General features: G+C 37.0%; 1 protein-coding gene across 3 annotated transcripts in view; it reads right to left on the bottom strand.

Moving 5' to 3' along the window:
- HMCN1 (hemicentin 1) overlaps positions 1-21,728 on the bottom strand; it is a gene marked incomplete at its 5' end in the record, with an annotated part of 468,943 nt that overhangs the window by 63,896 nt on the left and 383,319 nt on the right. For all 3 annotated transcript variants that reach the window (XM_082702942.1, XM_082702943.1, XM_082702944.1), the window contains 10 exons: positions 713-877; positions 1,069-1,190; positions 3,224-3,380; positions 3,684-3,811; positions 4,193-4,337; positions 5,362-5,503; positions 9,994-10,130; positions 11,943-12,024; positions 15,800-15,996; positions 20,965-21,243. In XM_082702942.1, coding sequence (XP_082559068.1) covers positions 713-877; positions 1,069-1,190; positions 3,224-3,380; positions 3,684-3,811; positions 4,193-4,337; positions 5,362-5,503; positions 9,994-10,130; positions 11,943-12,024; positions 15,800-15,996; positions 20,965-21,243 — 1,554 coding nt within the window. The remainder of the gene's footprint in view (positions 1-712; positions 878-1,068; positions 1,191-3,223; positions 3,381-3,683; positions 3,812-4,192; positions 4,338-5,361; positions 5,504-9,993; positions 10,131-11,942; positions 12,025-15,799; positions 15,997-20,964; positions 21,244-21,728) is intronic.

Raw genomic sequence — 21,728 nt, 5'->3', positions numbered from 1 at the left:
TTCCATCATTTCCGTTCTATTGAAAAAGTAAACAAATTCCCTTAGAATAACATGTACAAATGCATAAAGCCCCAGGATGTTAGCTGCTACTTTAGTTCAACTCTAGTGTACCTTCCCAATACAAAACACCAATGTGCACTACCTATATTTTCATTTAGATGAATTATAATTTTTCTCTTTCAGTACATAAATTCTATAAATGATGGCTACTACCACTCTCAAAAATTATCCATCCTAACATTTATCACCCAGCCTTACCTGCTCAGTTATAAAAACCCTGAAAACAAAAACCTTGAAAACCCTCCCAGTTCTATAGCCTCAGAAACTCAGTGGTGTATACAACTTACTGTGGGCACTAGATCTTTATTAAATGAATGGAGATTCTTTCTGGCCAATAGAAAGAGTGTGGTTCACTCAAAGGCAACCAGTGAATTTGTGAAACTTCAGGATTAGTAAGAATGCACTTAAAATCTTCGTGATTATTCCTATTATATTCAGTTATTGTGATTTTGTTTCCAGACTTTTTTTTTTTCTCTCCCTTTGTCCAGTTCCCCTTTCCATTCTAACTGTATTTTTTTTCCCAAATGTATAAGACTAGGAATGAAATGCATTTTTTTTTTTTTTTTAATTTTGGTGCAACAAAAGGCCAGGTAAGTTCATCCATTAATAACTAGTGTCATCATAGATGTATAATGACTGAGCCTGGTCTTACCTGAGGACAGAATTCTGTAACCGTCTCCCCTGGGATGTAGCCTTATACCATTTTTTGTCCAGTGAATTGAGGGAATTGGAACTCCTGAAGCAGTGCAGGTGATTACGGTGGGGGCATGTTTGGTTACTACGAAGTCTGTAGGCTCATCGGCTATGGAGGGTGGAACTAAAACAACAGTAACAGTAATTAGGAAGCACACATTTCCAGTACTTACAGGTTTCCAAAGCCTTATTATACATCTTTCTCTTTCTACACTGAAAGTTAGTAAGTGGAAAAGGAAGCCCTTTTGGGAAGTAGTGGGATGATGAAATGCATCATTATAATAACTGTTAATCCACATACTAAGCCAGTTCTACCTTGGACAGTGAGATCCACAGTTCTCTTATCCTCCCCAGCATCATTTGTCACGGTGCACTCGTAAGTTGCAGTATCATCCACAGAAGGGGAAATAATGACCAGTGAACCAGAAGAAAGAAGTCTAGAAGAAAAAGTTCAGAGCGATGATGTACTACAGGTCAATTTTCATAAATGTTGGTTCAACCACAACACGGTACCATGAAGGAAATGGAGTTCTTTCCTTGTATTAAAAGGAGGAATCAGACTTCTTTGTGTATGGGCAATGGGTTAATAGAGCCTCAACGTGAAGATTTAGAGGAAGCAGTTGTATAGAAGGATTGCTTGAAGAGGGACTCCTGCATTTTCTGATTGCTTATATCATGATCAACCATGCTCTCCTAAGTGACATATAGGAAAATGAGTATGCTGATGACAGCCACTGTTTACTGAGATTCGAATACATTCCAGAACCATCTCAACTGCTTCACAAAAACTACCTCTAATGTCACTAACTTTGCAGATTGGCATTCGATTATTTCCGTTGACAGGCTGGTAATTACAAGTGCATCTGTCTTACATGTTGCCCTACTTTGCATGTCTCCTTATGTGTGCAGAACACTTTTGAGATGCCTAGTATGTATATCAATAAGTCTTTTCCCTAACTTCTAACCAATTCAAAACTAAAGTGATCTGGATCACTTCAAATGCTTAAGAGGTCTAGTAAATGTGCATATGTTATGAAAAATAAATCTAAATGAAATATCTATTTCCTTACTTCAAGGTGTGCACCATTAGAATAAAAATGATTTGATTCACTGGGAATACATTTGACATGCTTTTTTAAAAAGGTGTTGCACATTTTCTGCATAGCACATATCTTTCAATCACTAGACTCCCAGTACCCAAAGATTTAAAAGGTGAGAAAGAAACAACAGAATTTCAAGTGAAACACTCCACAGTTCATATTTCCTAATGTATAAGTATTGATTATTATCAAAGTAAATCTACAAGAACACTTGTTTTTAGCATTATGGCAATTCCCTTGACAAGATATCTGTTAATTTAACTGAGATACAAGAAATGATGCTCATTTACATCATCAGAAATTCCTAGTGATTGGGGCACCTGGATGGCTCAGTGGGTTAAAGCCTCTGCCTTCAGCTCAGCTCATGATCTCAGGGTCCTGGGATTGAGCCCCGCGGGCTCTCTGCTCAGCAGGGAGCCTGCTTCCCTCTCATGCTCTGCCTGCCTCTCTGCCTACTTGTGATCTCTGTCAAATAAATAAATAAAATCTTAAAAAAAAGAAAGAAAGAAATTCCTAGTGATTAAAGTGTTAGCTTTTAAAAAACATGCTGTCATGTTATGAAATATTTGAAGTAAAGCTGAAGAAATGCAAAAATTGGAGAACAAGGATGTTTTTCCTCCCTACCCATGCTACCAAATACCAAAGTTGTATTTCAAGGTTTAGAATTTCATTTTTATTCTATAGCTAAAGGTGGTATTATTTTTACAGAATAGTTGTTCCCTTATACCAAATATTTTCATTCTTTCTTTTTATAAAATTCCAAAAGAGGCTATGAAAAATAAAGCAGAATAAGAATCTAATTTTGTAGATCTCTCTGATCATCATCCACAGGGCTTATGGATAGAAAAGTTGAACTCATAACTCAGAACAAGCTTTTAGACTGAAAAACTAGTTCCATGTCAAGAAAAATACACATTCTCTACATACTAGCTAATTCTTTACACTTTATATAAATGCTGCCCCCATTGATAGAGATGAAATGTTAATTCTTTTTAAAATTTTGTTTCTAAATGTAGGTGGGTTTTTTTTTAAATTTTTAATTTTTTATAAACATATATTTTTATCCCCAGGGGTACAGGTCTGTGAATCACCAGGTTTACACACTTCACAGCACTCACCAAAGCACATACCCTCCCCAATGTCCATAATCCCACCCCCTTCTCCCAAACCCCCTCCCCCCAGCAACCCTCAGTTTGTTTTGTGAGATTAAGAGTCACTTATGGTTTGTCTCCCTCCCAATCCCATCTTGTTTCATTTATTCTTCTCCTACCCACTTAAGCCTCCATGTTGCATCACCACTTCCTCATATCAGGGAGATCATATGATAGTTGTCTTTGTAGGTGGGTTTTTTTAGTTAAATGATTCCTTACCTGTATGAATTCTGATTTTGGTCCACATTAAGAAGATGCCCATTCTTCCTCCACCTGATTGATGGTTTTGGTATCCCAGCAGCCTCACAAGCCAGAGTAGTTTGAACATTTACTGTTACAGTTATGTTGGTAGGACCCAGAGCAATGGATGGAGGAACTAAAACAAAGCCAACAAATAAGAGGGAAACATAGCAAACAGTATGCCATCTGATGTATTTCTACCAGATTGAAATTAATCACTGGTAACTTGCTACATAGTTACAAACACAAGAAGACTCTGAATTTAGTGTTGTGATGGTGCTAGCCACAATGAGGAGAAAATATGGGTACTGACTGTTCACAATAGAGTATGGTACCTTTATACAGCCCTGGATATCAAGGTCTTTATGAACTCACAGGTTTAGGCCATCAGAGAATATTTAACCCAAAGATGAGAAGCTGTTCCTACAAGTGTATTTACCGTGGACTTGTAAATCTATTCGCCTGCGGTCTGTTCCAGCAGCGTTGGTAGCCATACACAGATATCGCCCAGTATCTGCCACATGTGCTGACTGGATATGAAGGAATCCATTTTCCAAGATGGAGTATCTACAAGAAAGATCACAAGTGAAGTTCTTGGAATCAGCTTTTGTTTTCTGATTATCTGAATTTTGACTAAGTATATTAAAAGACATAAATCCATTTTTAGACTTTTTCCTGCTTTAGAAATTTGCAATACCCTTGGTGGAAAAAAGGGATATTCTGCAAAGGTGCAGAGCAGATGGACTTGTGATCTTGGATGAATTATAATGATTATGTGTTGACCATACGCCATAGAATTATGCTTTTTAAAACAGTATATTTTGATTTTCATATTAAGATGAAAAACTAATATTAAGTGTAGCAAGACCATGATAATATACTGGGAAAGATTTAGGGATTCATACTTCAGCTATTGCAGTATTTTTCATCCATTTCCAGAATTGTTACCTTGCATGACTTGCAGTGAGAACAGCTCCATCCTTTCTCCATGTTATCCTTGGGGCTGGCACACCCTCAGCAAGGCATTCCAATACAGCTGACGTATTTAAGTGGATGACAAGACTCTGGGGGCCACTCTTTATGTTTGGAGGAACTGCACAAGAGATGCACGTGGAAAGCTTCATTCATATCAACAATACAGCCTGAACTAAGACTCTGAAGAGGTAATACAAGGTTAGCTTTGAGTCAAATGTATAGCTTTGCCCACAGCTAATTCAGGTTAGTATAAATAGAATGGGGGTTTAATTCCTAAAGTCTTATTCAAGATACTCAGTGTTTAAAAATAAGGCACGGGTGGGGAAGGAGGTTTTAAAACCCTGATATAGTGTGTGAAATCTGGCTTTGTAGGAGAGATGTTGAACATGCATCAGCTCTGGTCTGATGCAAATTAAAGATGATATTTCTTATTTCTCTTTGGCCAAATAATGGTCTGAGAATGTTAACACTGGAACAACTTCACTTTAAATAGAGAACAGAAAGTGGGCTGTTCTAATGAATAGCACATCTGTGATTAATCATGCAAGTCTCAGAGTATGTATTTTATTAATCATTGAGTTCATATGGGAATAGAAAACCTGAATTTTAATTTTAGTGTTAGAGATATTAGTTGTGTGGGTCACTCAATATCCTATAAAGTTTTATATATTAAAAAACCAGAGAGACTGTGATGGGGAAAAGTCTGTATTATCTTCCCAATTATTGGCAAGTTTTGATGTTTAGATTTTAGATTAGAGAGAATCACAGTCCCACGGCAGTCTCTGTCTAGTGCATATGTACTCAAACACCAACATGAATGAAGGTAAACTAAATAATAAACCACCTGTCACCCAGAACCTTAGTGTGACTTCCTCAATGGCTCTGATGTGAATGACACAAAATGTCAGGATACATTGATAACAACTGGACATAGATTATCCTCTAAGATAATGTATCTTTAATTTTTTTGAAATATGGGTTGAATATAGCCATTATACAAATACTACATGTTGTCTTTTTGAAAAAATAGGATAATGACAAGAATTCATTGAGTGTGCCCCTAAGAAATAAAAATGTTACTATGTCTTGGAATACGCTAGGCTAAAATTTTAAATTGTGAAACAACTGTTAATTTTTCTTACCATTTACAGTGAGAATAAATTCTTTTGTAGTCTTTCCTGCAATGTTGCTGGCCACACAAGTATAATTGGCTGTATCACTTAGATCTGCGTTATTAATTTGCAAGTATCTCCCTCCAGATAGGATTCGTACTCGAGGTGTTGCCTAGATTCAACAAGTAAAATTTATGATTAAAATATCAGGAAAAAAGAATATTACTTTATAACAAGGGCACAATCAAGATTCCCAGCTCTCCTGGCCACAATAATCTGGATACCCAAGGTTGAGCAGGTGACTCATGTTGGGCCCCTGAGAGCCCTCTGCAAGACTTTGTTGGAAGTGTTGGTGAATAAGACCACTTTTTTTGTTTTTTTTTTTGTATCTATCTGGTAGTGAGGGTGACATAGGCTGGTGGCAGTTTTATTACCATGTGTGGACAGCTCTGAATCTAAAACGAACCAAGCAGAGCTGAGATTCAGAGAAAAAAAACACAGATGCTTGATTACATGAGGAGAACCACTGGACCTAGCAATACCTAAAACCCAAGTTCACCAATCGCTGTAGGTAATAACTGCCTTTAAAAAAATTGTTGGGGGCCCCTGGGTGGCTCAGTGGGTTAAGCCTCTGCCTTCAGCTCAGGTCATGATCTCAGGGTCCTGGGATCAAGCCTCGCATTGGGTTCTCTGCTCAGCAGGGAGTCTGCTTCCCTCTCTGCCCACTTGTGATCTCTGTCTGTCAAATAAATAAATAAAATCTTTAAAATTAAATTGTTGGTTTGAGTTTGAATTCTGCCACTTACAGTTGAAAGTTCCATGACTAGTAAACTAATGATCTCTTAACATTTGAAAAATAAGTAAATAAATGATTTTAGTCTGCAAATATTTGTTAGGCATTTATTTTGTGCACAGGCATGGGACCAAGAATTATGAGACTATAGAGATGATGAAATCTAATCTTTATTATTAAGTCTAATTGGGAAAATAGATGTAAACAAGTAGTTCTGTATAAATTAAGAAGCATGACGTTCATAATCATTAAAAAAATGCCAGGTAGAATCAACAACTACTATTTTCTGGTTGAGCCAAAGAAGGAAATATTTCAGGGAGAGCCTAAGTAAGATTTTTCTGCCATGTGGGCTCTGTCCCACATAGATATACAGTTGACCTTTGAACTGCATGGGCCCATTTGTATGTGGATTTAAAAAAAAAATACAATGTAGTACTATAACGTATTTTCTTTTCCTCATGATTTTGTTAACATTTTCCTTTCCTTATTGTAAAAATACAGTACTTAACATATATAACATACAAAATACGTGTTGATCAACTGTTAATGTTATTGGTAAAGCTTTGGGTCAACAATAGATTATTAGCAAAATTTTGGGGGATTCCAAAGTAATATACAGACTTCTGACTGAGTGTGTGTGGGGTCAGTGCCTCTGACCTCCATGTTGTTCTAGGGTATATACCTAATGAAACAAGTGTTCATACTAAAATGTTCAGTTTAGCCCCATTTCTCTAAACCTTTCTATTTTTTTTTAAGTTGTTGTTTATCTACTTGAGAGAGAGAGAGAGAGCACACAAATAGGGGGAGGGGCAGACAGAGAGGGAGAAGCAGGCTCCCTGACTGAGCGGGGAGCCCAATTTGGGACTTGATCTCGTGATCTTGGGATCATGACCTGAGCTAAGGGTAGACACTTAACAGACTTAGCCACCCAGTTCCCCTCTCTAGGCCTTTCATTGCTATAGGAGCTATTAGTGATTATATTTTATTACTTCTGATGAGAATATGTGATTTCTTAAACATGTATGTTAAATTCTATAAAACATGTAATTGTAATTTTTTTTATATGGATAGAGCAGGGTTTTAGGCTAATAAAAATTTTCAGAGTTGATTCTTATAATGTTTTGGTCCTATGAACATCAGTAAGATCTGCTAAGCCATCAAGTCTCACGACAATTTTTCCTGGTTCTCTTCCCATTGGCCACCCGTGATTCTTCCAAATCGCACTTCTTTCTTCAGACAGACTCTCATTCTCAGCTGCTGCTGCTGCTTCCTGCTCCATGCCAAGCACCAGAGCCCTGTGCCTGCAGTTCTCTACCCCTTCCACCTGACACGTGAATGCAACCTTCCCATCTTTCCACCTCTGTGGAAAACAGTCAGCCTTTTGTCCGAGGCTCATCTCTTCATCTGTGACCAGGGTCCCTTTCCCTCTCTGTCCAACACGCATTGTTTATAAACCTCTCCGCCTCCTATATCTTCAGTTGCTTTCTTTTAGTAAATAAACCTATAAAATCTCTTTTATATTTCAAGAATATGTGTTATGGACATTGGAGAAGGTAGGTGCTAGGGTGAGTGCTGTGAAGTGTGTAAACCTGGCGATTCACAGACCTGTACCCCTGGGGCTAATAATACATTATATGTTAATAAAAAAAATTAAAAAATTAAAAAAAAGAATATGCCATAATTATTTCCATTCTTTCTTCTTCCTTAACACCCACAACAACTGTAACCTATCTTTTCCTTTGATCACTCTACTGAAGAACAATTCTTCTGATCTTTAATCACTTCTGTGTATTACTACAACCATGGACACAATTTAATTTTCATCTTAATGGACTCTGTTAACCACTTCCTCTCTTTTCCTTGGTGTTTAGTGCACCAATGTCTCCTAAACTTAATTCTATGTCTCTGAGTCCTCCCTCTCAGTTCTGATCTTCTTTTCTTCTTCCTTTGCTCACCTTATAAGTATTATTATTATTATTATTATTGCCTTAGACTCTGTTTTCATTTACAGGTTATCTCATACTGGAAGCTTCCTGGCCAACTTCATACAAACCTACAGATTTAACAATTGTTCATACCATGGAAGATTATCACGTCAAAGACATTTTTGATGAAATAGGGACCAGTATTTCTCAGTACTTTTTAGAATCTCCACTTGGATACTATATTGGTAATTCAAACTTAAAATATCTGAAGCTGAACTCATGTCTTTTTTCATTACTGTTGAACTCACCCTGTGCCAGTACTAACATCACTTGATCATAGCAGGGATTAGCCCAAACTTGTCCATCACCAACATTCACTCAGTCTCTATGAACAACTAATAGTTTTTTGTTTTTTTAGTTTTTTTTTTTTTAAGAGAGAGAGAGAATGCATATGCATGTGAGTGGGAGTTAGGGAGAAGGAAGGGGAGAGGATGAGAATCTTAAGCAGACTCTGCAATGGGGGCACAGCCCATCGTGGGGCTCAGTCCCATAACCCTGAGATAGTGACCTGAGCCAAAACCAAGAGCCAGTCGCTTAACTGACTGCCCCACCCAGGTGCCTCTGAACACCTAATGGTTTTGTCTGAAATGGACACACGGAAGATATAACTGTGGAGAAAAAATAAGAACATGAAAGGTCTTGTGAGCTAAGTGGGGTAGTTTAACCTGATCCCTGAAATCTGTGGGGAATCATCAAAGGATTTTAATCAAGGCCTACTTCAGCCACATTAAGATACTTAGTAATTCCTGCTAGAGCAGCATTCCTTTTCCTGTAAGGGCTTTGTAGATGCAATTACCTGTGATTAGAATCCCCTTCTTCTTTCTTACCCAGCATCTACCCATCATCTAAAACTGATCTTGTGCTTTCCAAGAGGCTCCCCTGAATTTTCCTTACCCTGCAGTCTCAGTTACTTGCTCCTCTGTTTTCATAAAATGCTGTACCTCACTCTAACATGTGAGTCATCTCCATGCTCTAATCTTTGATGTACTTCTATGTCTTTTGAAGTAGTCTGTGAGCTCCTCAAGGGTCACATCTACTCCCAGTAGCAATTATAGTGTCCACCGTTATAGTAGGGGTAGAACAAATAGAGAAACTGAGGCACAGGAAGGTTAAGTGATAACAATAATCTGGCATGTAAGTAACTCTCAGAATCCACTCTGGTTTTAGTCCTTCGGTATGGTTTGGTGGTCGTGGAAGTCCTTCTGCCTTAGGTGTTAGGGGACTTAATCTCCTTTTATAATTAGGCACAGTGTAACACCCATAGGTTATATAAACAGGATTAGGAAGAACAAAAGGAGGTGAAAAAGCATAAGTACTAGGATAAGAACAATCAGAGCATTCAAAGTCAAGGCTTTGAGCCAACCCTAAAAGGCTATTTAGGATCCCGTGCTGTGACACACTGTCATGGCAGACAGATACTCCATGAGCTTGGGAAGCTCTAGAGAGCTAAGTGTGTTTTTCAAGGATTCCAATTCTATATTCCTGGTATCCAAGGTATCACATAGATCCTGGGGGTCCCTCCTTGGGCCCCAGTTTTTTCCAGAAAAATTCAGTAAGAAGTTTGTTCTTTGGAGAGTTGGATGATTTCTTCCTTCTCAAGTAAAGAAACAGCTGAGTGTTTCAAATCCAATTTTAATCCATGGGCTCCAGGAGATACATTTACAGAGTGTCTGAATCAGAATACCTATCTTTTGACCCATAACTAGTTAATAACTACCCCAGTACAGGTTGAGAAAAGAAGGCTGACTCAAAGACCCTGGCTCACCCTTCCAATGTCAAATAATAGTAGCCTGACGTTGTTTGGTTTTGTCTACCTACCAAAGACTCTACAGCTGGGTTTTTTTTCCCCTTCAAAATAGATTTTTGGAACATAGCAAGACTTACCTGTAACCGTTCTCCATTTTTAAGCCAGGTGATTACAGGTGGGGGCACTGCGTCTGATTTGCATTCTAATGTCACTTGTCTGTTCCGTAACACAGTGAAATCCTGGGACTCATCAGTTCCAGCAATATTAGGGGGTACTGGGTATGAGAAAAAACACGTCAGAGGCTTTCAATAAACAAGATATAAAAATGATCTGAATCATCTTACATTTTCAACAAGTGTTGCTTCTGTTATACAAAATTAGAGGCATAAACTTAAGACATTACTTGTTCAATTTATCGTACAAATGGTTACCCGTAGTAGACTTTTTTAAAAAGTCTTACTCGGTACTTTCACATATATAAAGTAATGAAATTCTTCCAACAGTCACATGAATGACAGGCTAAGTAATATAATCACAACATCATCACCATTTAACAGGTAAAGAAACTAAGGCACAAAAAAGGGATTTCTTGTCCAGGTTCCACAGCTGGTACGAATTTTCTCTGAACATCAAATTTCCAAACTACTAAATCAGGGTCTGTTCCATCATAATATAGAGAAATGTAGACACTTTCATAATATTCAGAAATATATCTTTTTAATGTGACTTTTTTATATAGAATTTACATGTCAATTAATGGCAAGGTCTAATTTGTGTGTAGGGCTCATGGGAGGAAGGGAGGCACCTAAATTATAGACAATTTGCACTGCCTAGTCATCCAGGCTATGACAATGAAATAAGTAATTTCTGTTTGGTTTTTTAAATGTTCCTTTCAATAAAGGGTAATTTTTATCTCTATGTTGAAATAATATTGACCTGAGTCTAACTGGCCCAACTTTTCTAGAAGGTAGTTTGGCAATAAATCTTGAAGCTTTTAATGTGTATGTGTGTTTGTGTAATCAAGCAAGTGTACCTACAGAATTTAATCAAAATAAAAGAATTAAGGGGACAGGCCGATAGGCCAATATGTATGCACAAAGATGTCTATAACAGTATTCCTCATACTGGCGAAAATGCAAGAACAGCTTAAATATCCAAAAATCGGGAATGGATTAAATAAATGATAGCATATTCATAAAATGGGATACTGGGCCATCACTAAAAAATGTTATAAAGATATGTTTTTTGACATGAAAACATGTTTATTAAACCATTAAGAGAGATGAAAAACACGTTTGATACTATATGCTGTAGGGTACATTTCTGTGACAACACATTTGTATGCAAAAAAGCCTTTGTGTGGGACGCCTGGGTGGCTCAGTTGGTTAAGCAGCTGCCTTCGGCTCAGGTCATGATCCCAGCGTCCTGGGATCGAGTCCCACATCGGGCTCCTTGCTCCGCAGGGAGCCTGCTTCTCCCTCTGACTCTGCCTTCCACTCTGTCTGCCTGTGCTCACTCTCGCTCGCTCTCTCTCTGACAAATACATAAATAAAATCTTTAAAAAAAAAAAAAAAAAGCCTTTGTGTAATGAGACTAGGTGATATATTTTCTTTTTCTTTCTTTTTTTTTTTTTTTTTAAAGATTTTATTTATTTATTTGACAGACAGAGATCACAAGTAGGCAGAGAGGCAGGCAGAGAGAGAGGGGGAAGCAGGCTCCCTGTCAAGCGGAGAGCCCGATGTGGGGCTCGATCCCAGGACTCTGACCAAAGGCAGAGGCTTTAACCCACTGAGTCACCCAGGTGCCCTGATATATTTTCTTCTTTACTGTAATTTATAGTCTATGATTTTTTAAAATAAAGAACTATGAATTATTTGTGCAGAAACAAAATAAATGAGTCAGAAAGTCCAGAGGTATTTCCAAAAAGCATTTGATCAGCCAGATAGAAGAATCAGATTTACAAAATACATATTTCCTTATACATAAACATATCTTATGGTATGCTAGGGAGTTGCCCCATGTTCCATCAATTATGGCTTCTAGATGTTAGTATATGATAGATGGCAGGATATTTTGCCCAATTTACCATGCACTCTCACTAAATATTCTTTATCATCATCTCCTGCAGTACTGGACGCCAGACACGTATATCTTCCTGTATCCTCCACCTGCAAAATCCAAATAAGTGAATTACACAATGTTAACACGTCAGGTTTCATGAAGAGAATAAGTATTCACTAGAATGAATATAAAGTCTCCCACAAAACAAGGTATCATGAAGATAGCACAACAAATCAAATTTAATAAACTGTTTTCACATTTGTGATTAGCTCTCTGCTAAGCTATGTTTTAAGAGGGTTTCAATATTTGATCTCAAAATGTTTGCAGGTTAGGTATATTTAATGATCTCAGAAAATGCAAGTATATATATAGGACCTAGCACCAGAAGTCACAGACGAGACACACAATGGTTATTGAACAAATAAGCATTCATGGACATAAAGGTAGACTTAAAAGTTCAACTGGCATCTTCCTGAAGAAAATGAAATACAATTTATTAAATAAACAAATAAAATATCAGGTTACTTAAAGTACATTAATACCATATTTTGAATGCGTCTTTGGTAAATGTGGTGAAACAAAAGAGCTACATTCTATAATCTGGCTGTAAATTGTGTCAGACTGACAGCATGGTTTACTATTACCTGACTAAAACCAGAAACATTTCTTTAAAAACCCTATGCATAGTTTCCACTGCAAGTGTTAGTCCTCCTTCATATGTTTGACATTGTGTAGACACAGCCTATGCTTATGTATGCATAAAATATACTCTGGAAAACAGATGATCTTACTTCTGTGAAAAAAATTTCTTTTGGAAAAGCAGAAAAATCCTGTTTTCATTTATTTTACTACTTGAACATTCTTAGAATATTGTGAATTTTTAAATTCTTACATTCAAAACCGACTTTATAGGTATGGAAAAACTTTTTGGTAGGCTGCAAAACCTCCTTCAAAAAAATTTAAGACTAGTAGGTTTGCAAAAATACCTCAATTCAACTTTAAGAAGAATGGCACTTGCACAGTCCTTCTATTCAGAGTTTAAAATAATGTACTGAGGCCTAGAAAATAATTTCCGTGTTTCCCATCATATGTTGAGAGCCTTTAAAACTCAACTTTTCTCAATCAACTCATTTTATTCCCAAGTAATATTGCCCTCTCCACTTGTTTTGACTTAACCAAATTTGAACCATCATTCATGTCTACTCTTAAATCTTGTCTCCTCCAATAAATACTTCCTGATAATTTGTGCCTTTCTGTATGCCTACAGTCATCATTGGTAGCTATATTTTCTAGACTGTGTTCTGTTCATAGGGTGTCACAAAAGTTATAGCTAATTGAATTTCTCTAGAGTAGTATTTGGCAGTATTTTGGACACGTACTATGGCTCACAGAGGAGAGAAAGATATATAAAGTTTTCCAATTCTATTCAGTCACAGAATTTCCCCCATTGGAATAACTCACAGAACTAGTATTTGGGGGCACCTGGGTGGCTCAGTTGGTTGGGCGGCTGCCTTCGGCTCAGGTCATGATCCTGGGATCGAGTCCCGCATCCGGCTCCCTGCTCGTCAGGGAGCTTGCTTCTCCCACTGACCCTTCCCTTTCTCATACACACACACACACTCTCTCTCTCTCTCTCAAATAAATAAATAAAATTTTTTAAAAAAGAACTAGTGTTTGATGGAAGATACTTTAGGAAACTCCTGTCTCTACCACACAATTCAGAATTTGCAAAGCTTCCAATATGTGTCAGGCATAACTGTATGTTACAGACACATACACGAGAAGACAGAGTCCCAATAAGTGAAATATAATGTAATAAGTGAAATATAATGTATAATGTACAAGATGCCCTGAAGACACAGGAGCAGAGGAACCAAGATCAGTCTTGGGACTTGATGATATTTAATTTTCCACTTCTAAAATATTTAAGAAGGATTTTCTTACTATTTCTCTTCTTAATTTTGTCATGTGTTTAGTTTTATATCCCCTAGACAACCAGAAACTTCTTGAAGGCTGAGACATGTTTTAGGTATTATGTTTGTATTCTCCACAATAGCTACCTCCTGTGGGTCACCATCTAATAATGTGATCTTTGTCTCCTTTTGTTAATTAAACCCAACTATATAATGTTTCCATTTAAGACCTACTATGATGGGGCCTTAATCTTCCTTTTAAGCTTTCTTTATCATTATTCTTTGGTATTTATAATTCTATTCCACACAGTTCCCTGTCTCCTTATGTAAAAAAATTATTTGGGCTCGGGGCGCCTGGGTGGCTCAGTGGGTTAAGCCTCTGCTTCAACTCAGGTCATGATCTCAGGGTCCTGGGATCAAGTTCCGCATTGGGCTCTCTGCTCAGCCAGGAGCCTGCTTCCTCCTCTCTCTCTCTCTGCCTACTTGTGATCTCTGCCTGTCAAATAAATAAATAAAATCTTTAAAAAGAAAAATTCTTTGGGCTCCTTTTTTATCGGTTGAAATTATAACATTTGAGGGTTTTCATTCAGTAAGGGGTTTGACAGCTAACCCCAGTTTTCTCAGAGCTACTGCAATGTTTGACAGAGAGGAAAGAGGGGAATGGAAGGTGTGTTCTCCTTGATATGAGAAACAGGGAACCTGCTGAGTTCCACTGGTTAGGTCTCTGAAGCCGAAGAAGGATGGAGACCCAGCTCTGTCACTGAACAGTGGTGAGTCCTTGGCCGGCAAATACTTGATCTCTCTGTGCCTGTTTCTGGTTGTGTAGAATGGAGGTGAAGACCGACTCACAGGGTTGTCACGAGAGTCACCGGTTTGACAGAGCCCAGAGCCGTACACAGGATGGACACAGTAGACAAGTCATAGCCCTTAGCTCTCTTTTTTCAGGTCCCTTTCCTTCCTCTTTCCTCAGTGAAAATGCACACAGAATATAATTAAATAATTTGTTATTCCATGTTTAAAGGGATGATGATTATCCTAACAATAGCAGCAGGAGAAACCATTCTAACTCTATTTAACAGTGCCTGTGGCACTCTTCTAAGCATATCATCTTTTTTTTTTTTTAAGTTTTAATTATTTATTTGACAGACAGAGATCACAAGCAGGCAGAGAGGCAGGCAAAGAGAGAGGAAGAAGGGAAGCAGGCTTCCTGCCGCACAGAGAACCCAACGCGGGGCTTGATCCCTGGACTCTGGGATCATGACCTGAGCTGAAGGCAGAGGCTTAACCCACTGAGCCACCCAGGTGCTCCTAAGCATATCATCTTAAATGATCTTTTAAATCCTCAAGTGGAGTAATAAGGTATTATTACTATTTTTATCCCAAAGTTACAGACGAGGTTATTAGGGCACAGATGGAGAATATCCATAATATAAGATTCGTCATTGTGAGTAAAACAGAGGATTACTACGGTGAGGCATCCCAGACACATGTCTCTTTAATATATTTACGTTTCTGATGAATTTCCTTAAACACAAACTATAAGAACAATTTTACTGAATTGAGTGTTTGAAAAATTGCATCTCTTCAGATTTTTATGTCTGCTAGTTAATTCTGGAGACCAAAATTTCTCTTTGAGGCCTCATCTGTATATATGTTGAACAGCTTTTCTCCAGTTCTTAAAGAGCTAAATGGCACAAATTAAGAGCTTGGGAAAATACTCTCTTACGGCCCCTTGAAAAAACTTGAAAAAATTAAACTTGCTTCTTCCAAGTTTCATATGATACTTCCACTGCTTCTCTTAGTCTATCCAAGCACGCATACCACAGCACCAATCTACCCTTGTTAAGGTTAGAGAGAGGGATCTTATGATCTATTTGGACTCAAAAAAATCATTTCTCCATTGTGCCTATATTAGCAAGTGAGAAGTGTAAGCCAGGATAAAATAACTTTTTTTGACTTCAACGCTTACCTGAGCACTAGATATTCGAAGCACGGCTCCACCTCCAAGAGTTTGTACCTGATCTGTCTGTGGGAGGGGCCGTCCGTCCTTCATCCAGGTGATTTTAGGAGTTGGGATTCCAGAAGCAAAGCAGGTAAATTCAAGTGGATTATTAACAATCACTGAAATCTCTACAGGTTCTTCTGATCCATTGATATGAGGTGGTTCTGTTTAAAGGGAATTAAAAAGAACAACAAAATAAACTTGCTGTTTGATACATTACTGCTAATTAGGAAAACTTAAGAGGAAATTCATCTCAAATTTATGTTCATATAATATAAATTGGTCAAATACCAAAATGATCATTCCTAGATGTTATTACCATTTGTCACTGGCACTATTTAAAAAGGGATGGCTCACGTCTATCTGAGATCATGAAGGAAAAGGCAAGCCAGTCCCAGGCAATTATAGCTCAGCAGTGGGGATTCAGCTAGAACAGTCTCACCTAACTGCCAAGACTGGGGAACAATAAAAACTAAGCTCATCTTATACCATTTTTTAAAGAGAGATATTGTAGCTATTATTTCTATAAAAGCAACAGGCAAATGCTGTGGAATTCTGCAATCATCTTTTCTATGCGGCACTTTAAGAGGAAACAATGACTAAGCAGAAGAGAAAATAGTTACATTTGGAGACTATTGCTGTGTAAAACACATTTGTTATGTCTGGGCAGAAATAATTTCCTTTTTTGTTATTTATATTTCTAAATTACCTTTCTCAAGAGGATGTTAAAGAATCTAAACACTTGGAAGAAACATTAATATTCCTTAGTCCAAATATTCTCAAGTTTAGGAATCCCTTTAAAACAGACTTTTCATACAATGATCATTCAAGTTTTCTATGAACATTTCCAGCTTACTATTTCACCAGGCAAGCCAAAATAGCTGTTGGACAGCTCCAAGGATTAGACTTTTTTTTTTTTTTTTAAAATCAGGAATATAGTTTACAACAGAGGTTCACAGCAGAGCCTGAATTTGAATTCTGGTTCCAATAATTATTAGCTTAGTGGATTTAGGCAAACCTCTAAAGTAAGAATAGCACTATGATTTAACGATAGGATTACTGTGAGCATCCAATGAGATAATCTATAAACTACAATTTATGTTTCTCAATATATTTTATAATTAAAGATTTTTTAAAGAGTTATTGTTACTACAATGTCTACTATAGCTGTTGGGATTATTATTAAAACCTGCTTACTAAAATACAAAAACAAAAACAAAACAAACAACTCCACCTATGGTCCTTATTTTCCTTAAATCTAATATTCCTTTCCAGATTATAATTAAGAAGTCAGAGTTTCTTAACCACTGACCCACATGACTTCTTTTTTTTTCATTCATCTTATGACCATTTTCTTAAATGCATTTTAGAATGATCCAAGATTTCTTGCTTGAAGGATTTCAGTGTTTCCATGTTGCTTATTGAGTTAAATAAAAACTCTTCATCATGGCTTCCAAAGCTTTTGCAATAGGTCTCTATCTTTATAAAATTATGTACTTTTAATATACTTAAGTAACCTAGGCACCAAATTCAACTACTTCTGTCCCTCAGCAAGTCGTCTCTTTTTGCTCTGTGACTTGACTAATGCTATTCCTTCTACTGCTATAACTTCCAATAGTCCCATCCCCTAACTGAACATGTTCAAATACTATGAAGGTCACATCAATGTCATTAAATTCATTTATAAAAACTGTAAATCCTTTCTTGTTTCTCTCAACACTAACAATAAAATTTCTCTCCATTTAAATTCCCAAAGCATGTAGTTCATATCACTCAAAAGCACTTATCTGATTCTCCATTTGACCAAAGTCAATTCCTTATTCCTTCCATTTATTAGTTATTTACCATGTTTTGATCACTACGGATACACAGATCAATTAGGCATGGTCTTTATCCTCAAAGCTTATAGTCACTAGATTTAAAACAACAACATCAGCAATAATAGAAACAACATATTCCCATCTGATTCAAACCCTCATCAGATCTTACAGATAGATGTCAATTTAAGTGACTACGAACTATTTTATTCCATGTCTTGTCCATATGTCATATACTTTGGACAGAGTAGGAGGTATATATACTCTGATGACTACAGAACTCATGTTTTTAGCTTATCTCTGTCTTCTGAGCTTGAAATCCACAAATGCAATTATCAGATTAATATCTCCAGTGGAATATTTGGACACTATTTCAAATTTTAACATGGATTCAGAAAACACCTATTACCTTATTCCTCAAAACCTCGTCCCTTTCCACATTTCTTGCATTTATGAGATGAATCTACCAATCAACAGTCATATATGCCAGAAACTCAGAGCCATCCTTGATATCTTCTTCATTACTACCCTATAACCAAATCCACAAGGAAGTCCTAATACTTCTAACTGCAATTATTTCCAAATACATTTTTTCCTCTTAGCTCCATTACTGGTCCGAGCTACAATGCTATTTACTTGGACTAATATCACCCATTTCCTGCTTTTAGGTACCCACCCCTATTTGTTTCTTTCACCTTAACAGACCCCAATTTTGTTGGGGTTGTCAGTGTGCTAAAAAAATCCATTTCCTATTCTCTGTATTAGTTGGTAGATGGAGTGGTCCGTGAAGATTCTGTTCAATGACATGTATATAGGAGTGTTTTTGTAGGTCCCCTAAGATAGTCCTTATAGAGGCAACTCTTCACCTTTCCTCTTTTTTCTGCTCTGCTGTTGTATCTAGTGATGCTGGGGGTCACCAGGCAATGCACGATCACTGACCAACCATGATGTAAAAGTCAAGAGAACTGTAAATATCCGAGCTGGTTAACCAGCATAACTACTGCCTATCTCCAGACATCTCACTCAGCAAGAAAAACAGAAGTTATTTGTTCAAGCTGCCAAACTTAGACTCTGCTATTCATAGCCAAGCACAATTCCTAATAATACATGAGTCTCTTGGAGTCTACGCTTGTCCTTCTCCAAGTAGCTGTCCACTTTGCAGTCAGTGGTTTTTTCAAACTGCTGTTCCACTCATGGCATTCCACATATTAGAACTTCTAATGGTTTCCCATTGTTCTAGGATAAAAACCAAATTTTTAATGTGGTCAACAAAGCTCTTCATAGGCTGGACCCTGTCGAAACCCCTTAGCTTCATTTTGTCTGAGCTTTCTCCTTGTTTTCAATATCTGAGTTACATTGGACTTTTCAGAATAACTAATACATCATAACACCTTCCACCATGTGGATAGCATGAAACTAAGAATAGCTGTTCTCCAGGTTAGGATGGTTACTTTCACATTTGGGGTGTAGCACTGATCCAAGTGAAGACTTTTTCAGGGTTTAATGGAATTAGCTTTCAACAGATGCTGAAATGCTGAATCTTCTCATCTTTCTGCTGAGCCAGTTTTCAAATCTTCTTTAAGAAGAAATTATCCTTATAAACCCTTGTAGGTAGGAAGGTGGTTCTTTGTATGCCATGCTAACAACATCATTGTTTTCTTCATCCAGAAGTGCCCTGGGCTGTGATTCTATTGCTGGGTTCTTGAAATCCTAGGGAGCATGCTTTCCCCCTTTCCTTCTGCCACATGTTGGACCAGGCCATATGGCACACACATAGTAGGTGTACAGTGATTATTTGCTACATGATGACTGGAAACATCGCTGGACCATAATGTATAGGCAATAGTTCATACTTAATATGGCAATAATGTACAAGAGCACATTTATATCATCTCCTGTTATTCCTGAGATCCTGTGAATTGGTGTACAGGGATTTGTTATTCTAGCCTTCCTTATCAAAACACATTTTATTCTGTCTTTTGTCTCTAAATACCCTGGAGTACCTCTTCCACTACCAACCTTCATTGTAAGGAACATTCTTCTATACCACAGTCTCTTCTTTGTTTATTTAAATAGCGTTCTGCCTCCCTCTACAGTTAAAACTCCCTTTAATCCAGCTAGCAAGTATCTAATTCCATTCAATTCAATCCAAGTGATAAATACCCCGTGTCAAATGCTAAATCCTGGGAATACAGCAATAGGTAAGGTGGGGACAGCCCATCCCAGAGCTCAATTAAGGAGGAAGCAGACGTATAAAGTTACACAGATGATTAAATTGATATAGGTACTGTGAGAAAGATTACAGGGCATTCTGAAAACACATGCTAGCCCCATGCCGAAATTATTCTTATCCTTCCTTGTGAGGCATATTTTGTTCTGGAAGAGCTTGAGGTTTTACCTACATTGTAGTGAAAAAACAAACAGAACTCCCCAAAATAATTAATTATGGAAAGAGTTCATTTCTTTCATCTTCAGTTCTCTCCCAAAGTAAAAAAATTTTTTTAAATTTATTTATTTATTATTTTTAGCATAACAGTATTCGTTATTTTTGCACCACACCCAGTGTAGTCAAAATTTTTGACTTCAAGTAAAAGATGTGTTTTCTCTTTATATTACTTATCTGCATGTAGAACATGGTAATACATGTATAATACATTTCCAATATTTGTTTCAATGCACACAACAGTAAGTGGAACTAGACCATGTGAAATGACTATTACAACAATAATCTATAGGTTGGATCATTTGAAAAGATTGTTTGAAATAACATAAAGTAGTATAAATATTATGCTTTTCCATTAAACTGGTATTTATCAAGAGGTTTAATTTTTGAAAAAACTTAAAAATCTACTTAAAAGGGTGCCTGGGTGGCTCATTGGCCACCCTGCCTTTGGCCACCTGCCTTTGGCCAGGTCATGATCTCAGGGTCCTGGGATGGAGCCCCGCATCAGGCTCTCTGCTCAGCGGGGAGCCTGCTTTTCCTTCTCCCTCTGCCTGCCTCTCTGCCTACTTGTGATCTCTCTGTCAAATAAATAAATAAAAATCTTTTAAAAAATCTACTTATCAATTGGTTGTATGATTTTGTTAATGAATAATGTTTTATGAATGGGAATTTTCATCTTTTAGATAGATAAGAAATAAAATAATTTAAACTTAACATGCTTAAGGTAAGAGTAAACCAAGGTAAATTACAAAACAGAAATATGAAATACAATGAAATTTTTACAAATTTATCCCCATAGCAAGTGATTCTAAAAATTACACTTACTTACTAAATATTATTACTTGTTTCCCAACTATTAAACGTTTACGTACCCAGGACCTTCAGGATAAAGTGTTTGTTGACTTCTCCAGCTTCATTTGAGGCAATGCAGATGTACTTTCCTGAATCTTCAGTCTCTGCTTTGTCGAGCTGAAGAACCATTCCTTGAGTGCTTATCTTCAGACGGCTATTAGGATTCAGAGGCTGGCCATCTCTAAGCCAGGACATCCTGGGAGTTGGGGTTCCATCTGTAAAGCATGTCATGGAGGTAGAACTACCCTTGACTATTGTGATTTCTTCTGTTCCCATTGCATTGTCCAGATTTGGTGGCACTACACAGAAAACAAAACGGGTAAAATTTACACATCTATTCTAATTTGAGACCAATTTAGATTAAAAAATTTTTTAATTGTTCAGGTAGTTCTATAGTGTTTCTATGATTTATTTTAAAATACAGAATTTAAGATAGCATATAAATAATTGCTGATTGTTTTATAAAAACAGGTATTAGATAGGCTCATTATTAATGTTCCAAAATATTTGCAACAAAACCTCAGGATGGTTTTCTTGTAGAGTATATAAAATTCAAACGAGCTTTAAGTTTTGGTCATTTTTTAACTTTTTAGGTCTCTTTAATTTGCTACAATGTGTATTATAGTTTCAGAAGTATATTCTCAACTGTTGTATAAAGGATAAAGAAGATAATACCAGTTTCTAGAGTAAGTTTTATATAATCCAAAAAATTAATTTGTAGACTATAGTAAATAGTTACTCAACTGTTCTGAGATGTACTTGGGGATTTAGAAATTTGGACTAT

This window comes from Mustela nivalis (assembly GCF_964662115.1).
Source record: "Mustela nivalis genome assembly, chromosome: 16".
Lineage (NCBI taxonomy): Eukaryota > Metazoa > Chordata > Mammalia > Carnivora > Mustelidae > Mustela > Mustela nivalis.
This window is presented reverse-complemented; position numbering and strand designations above follow the sequence as displayed.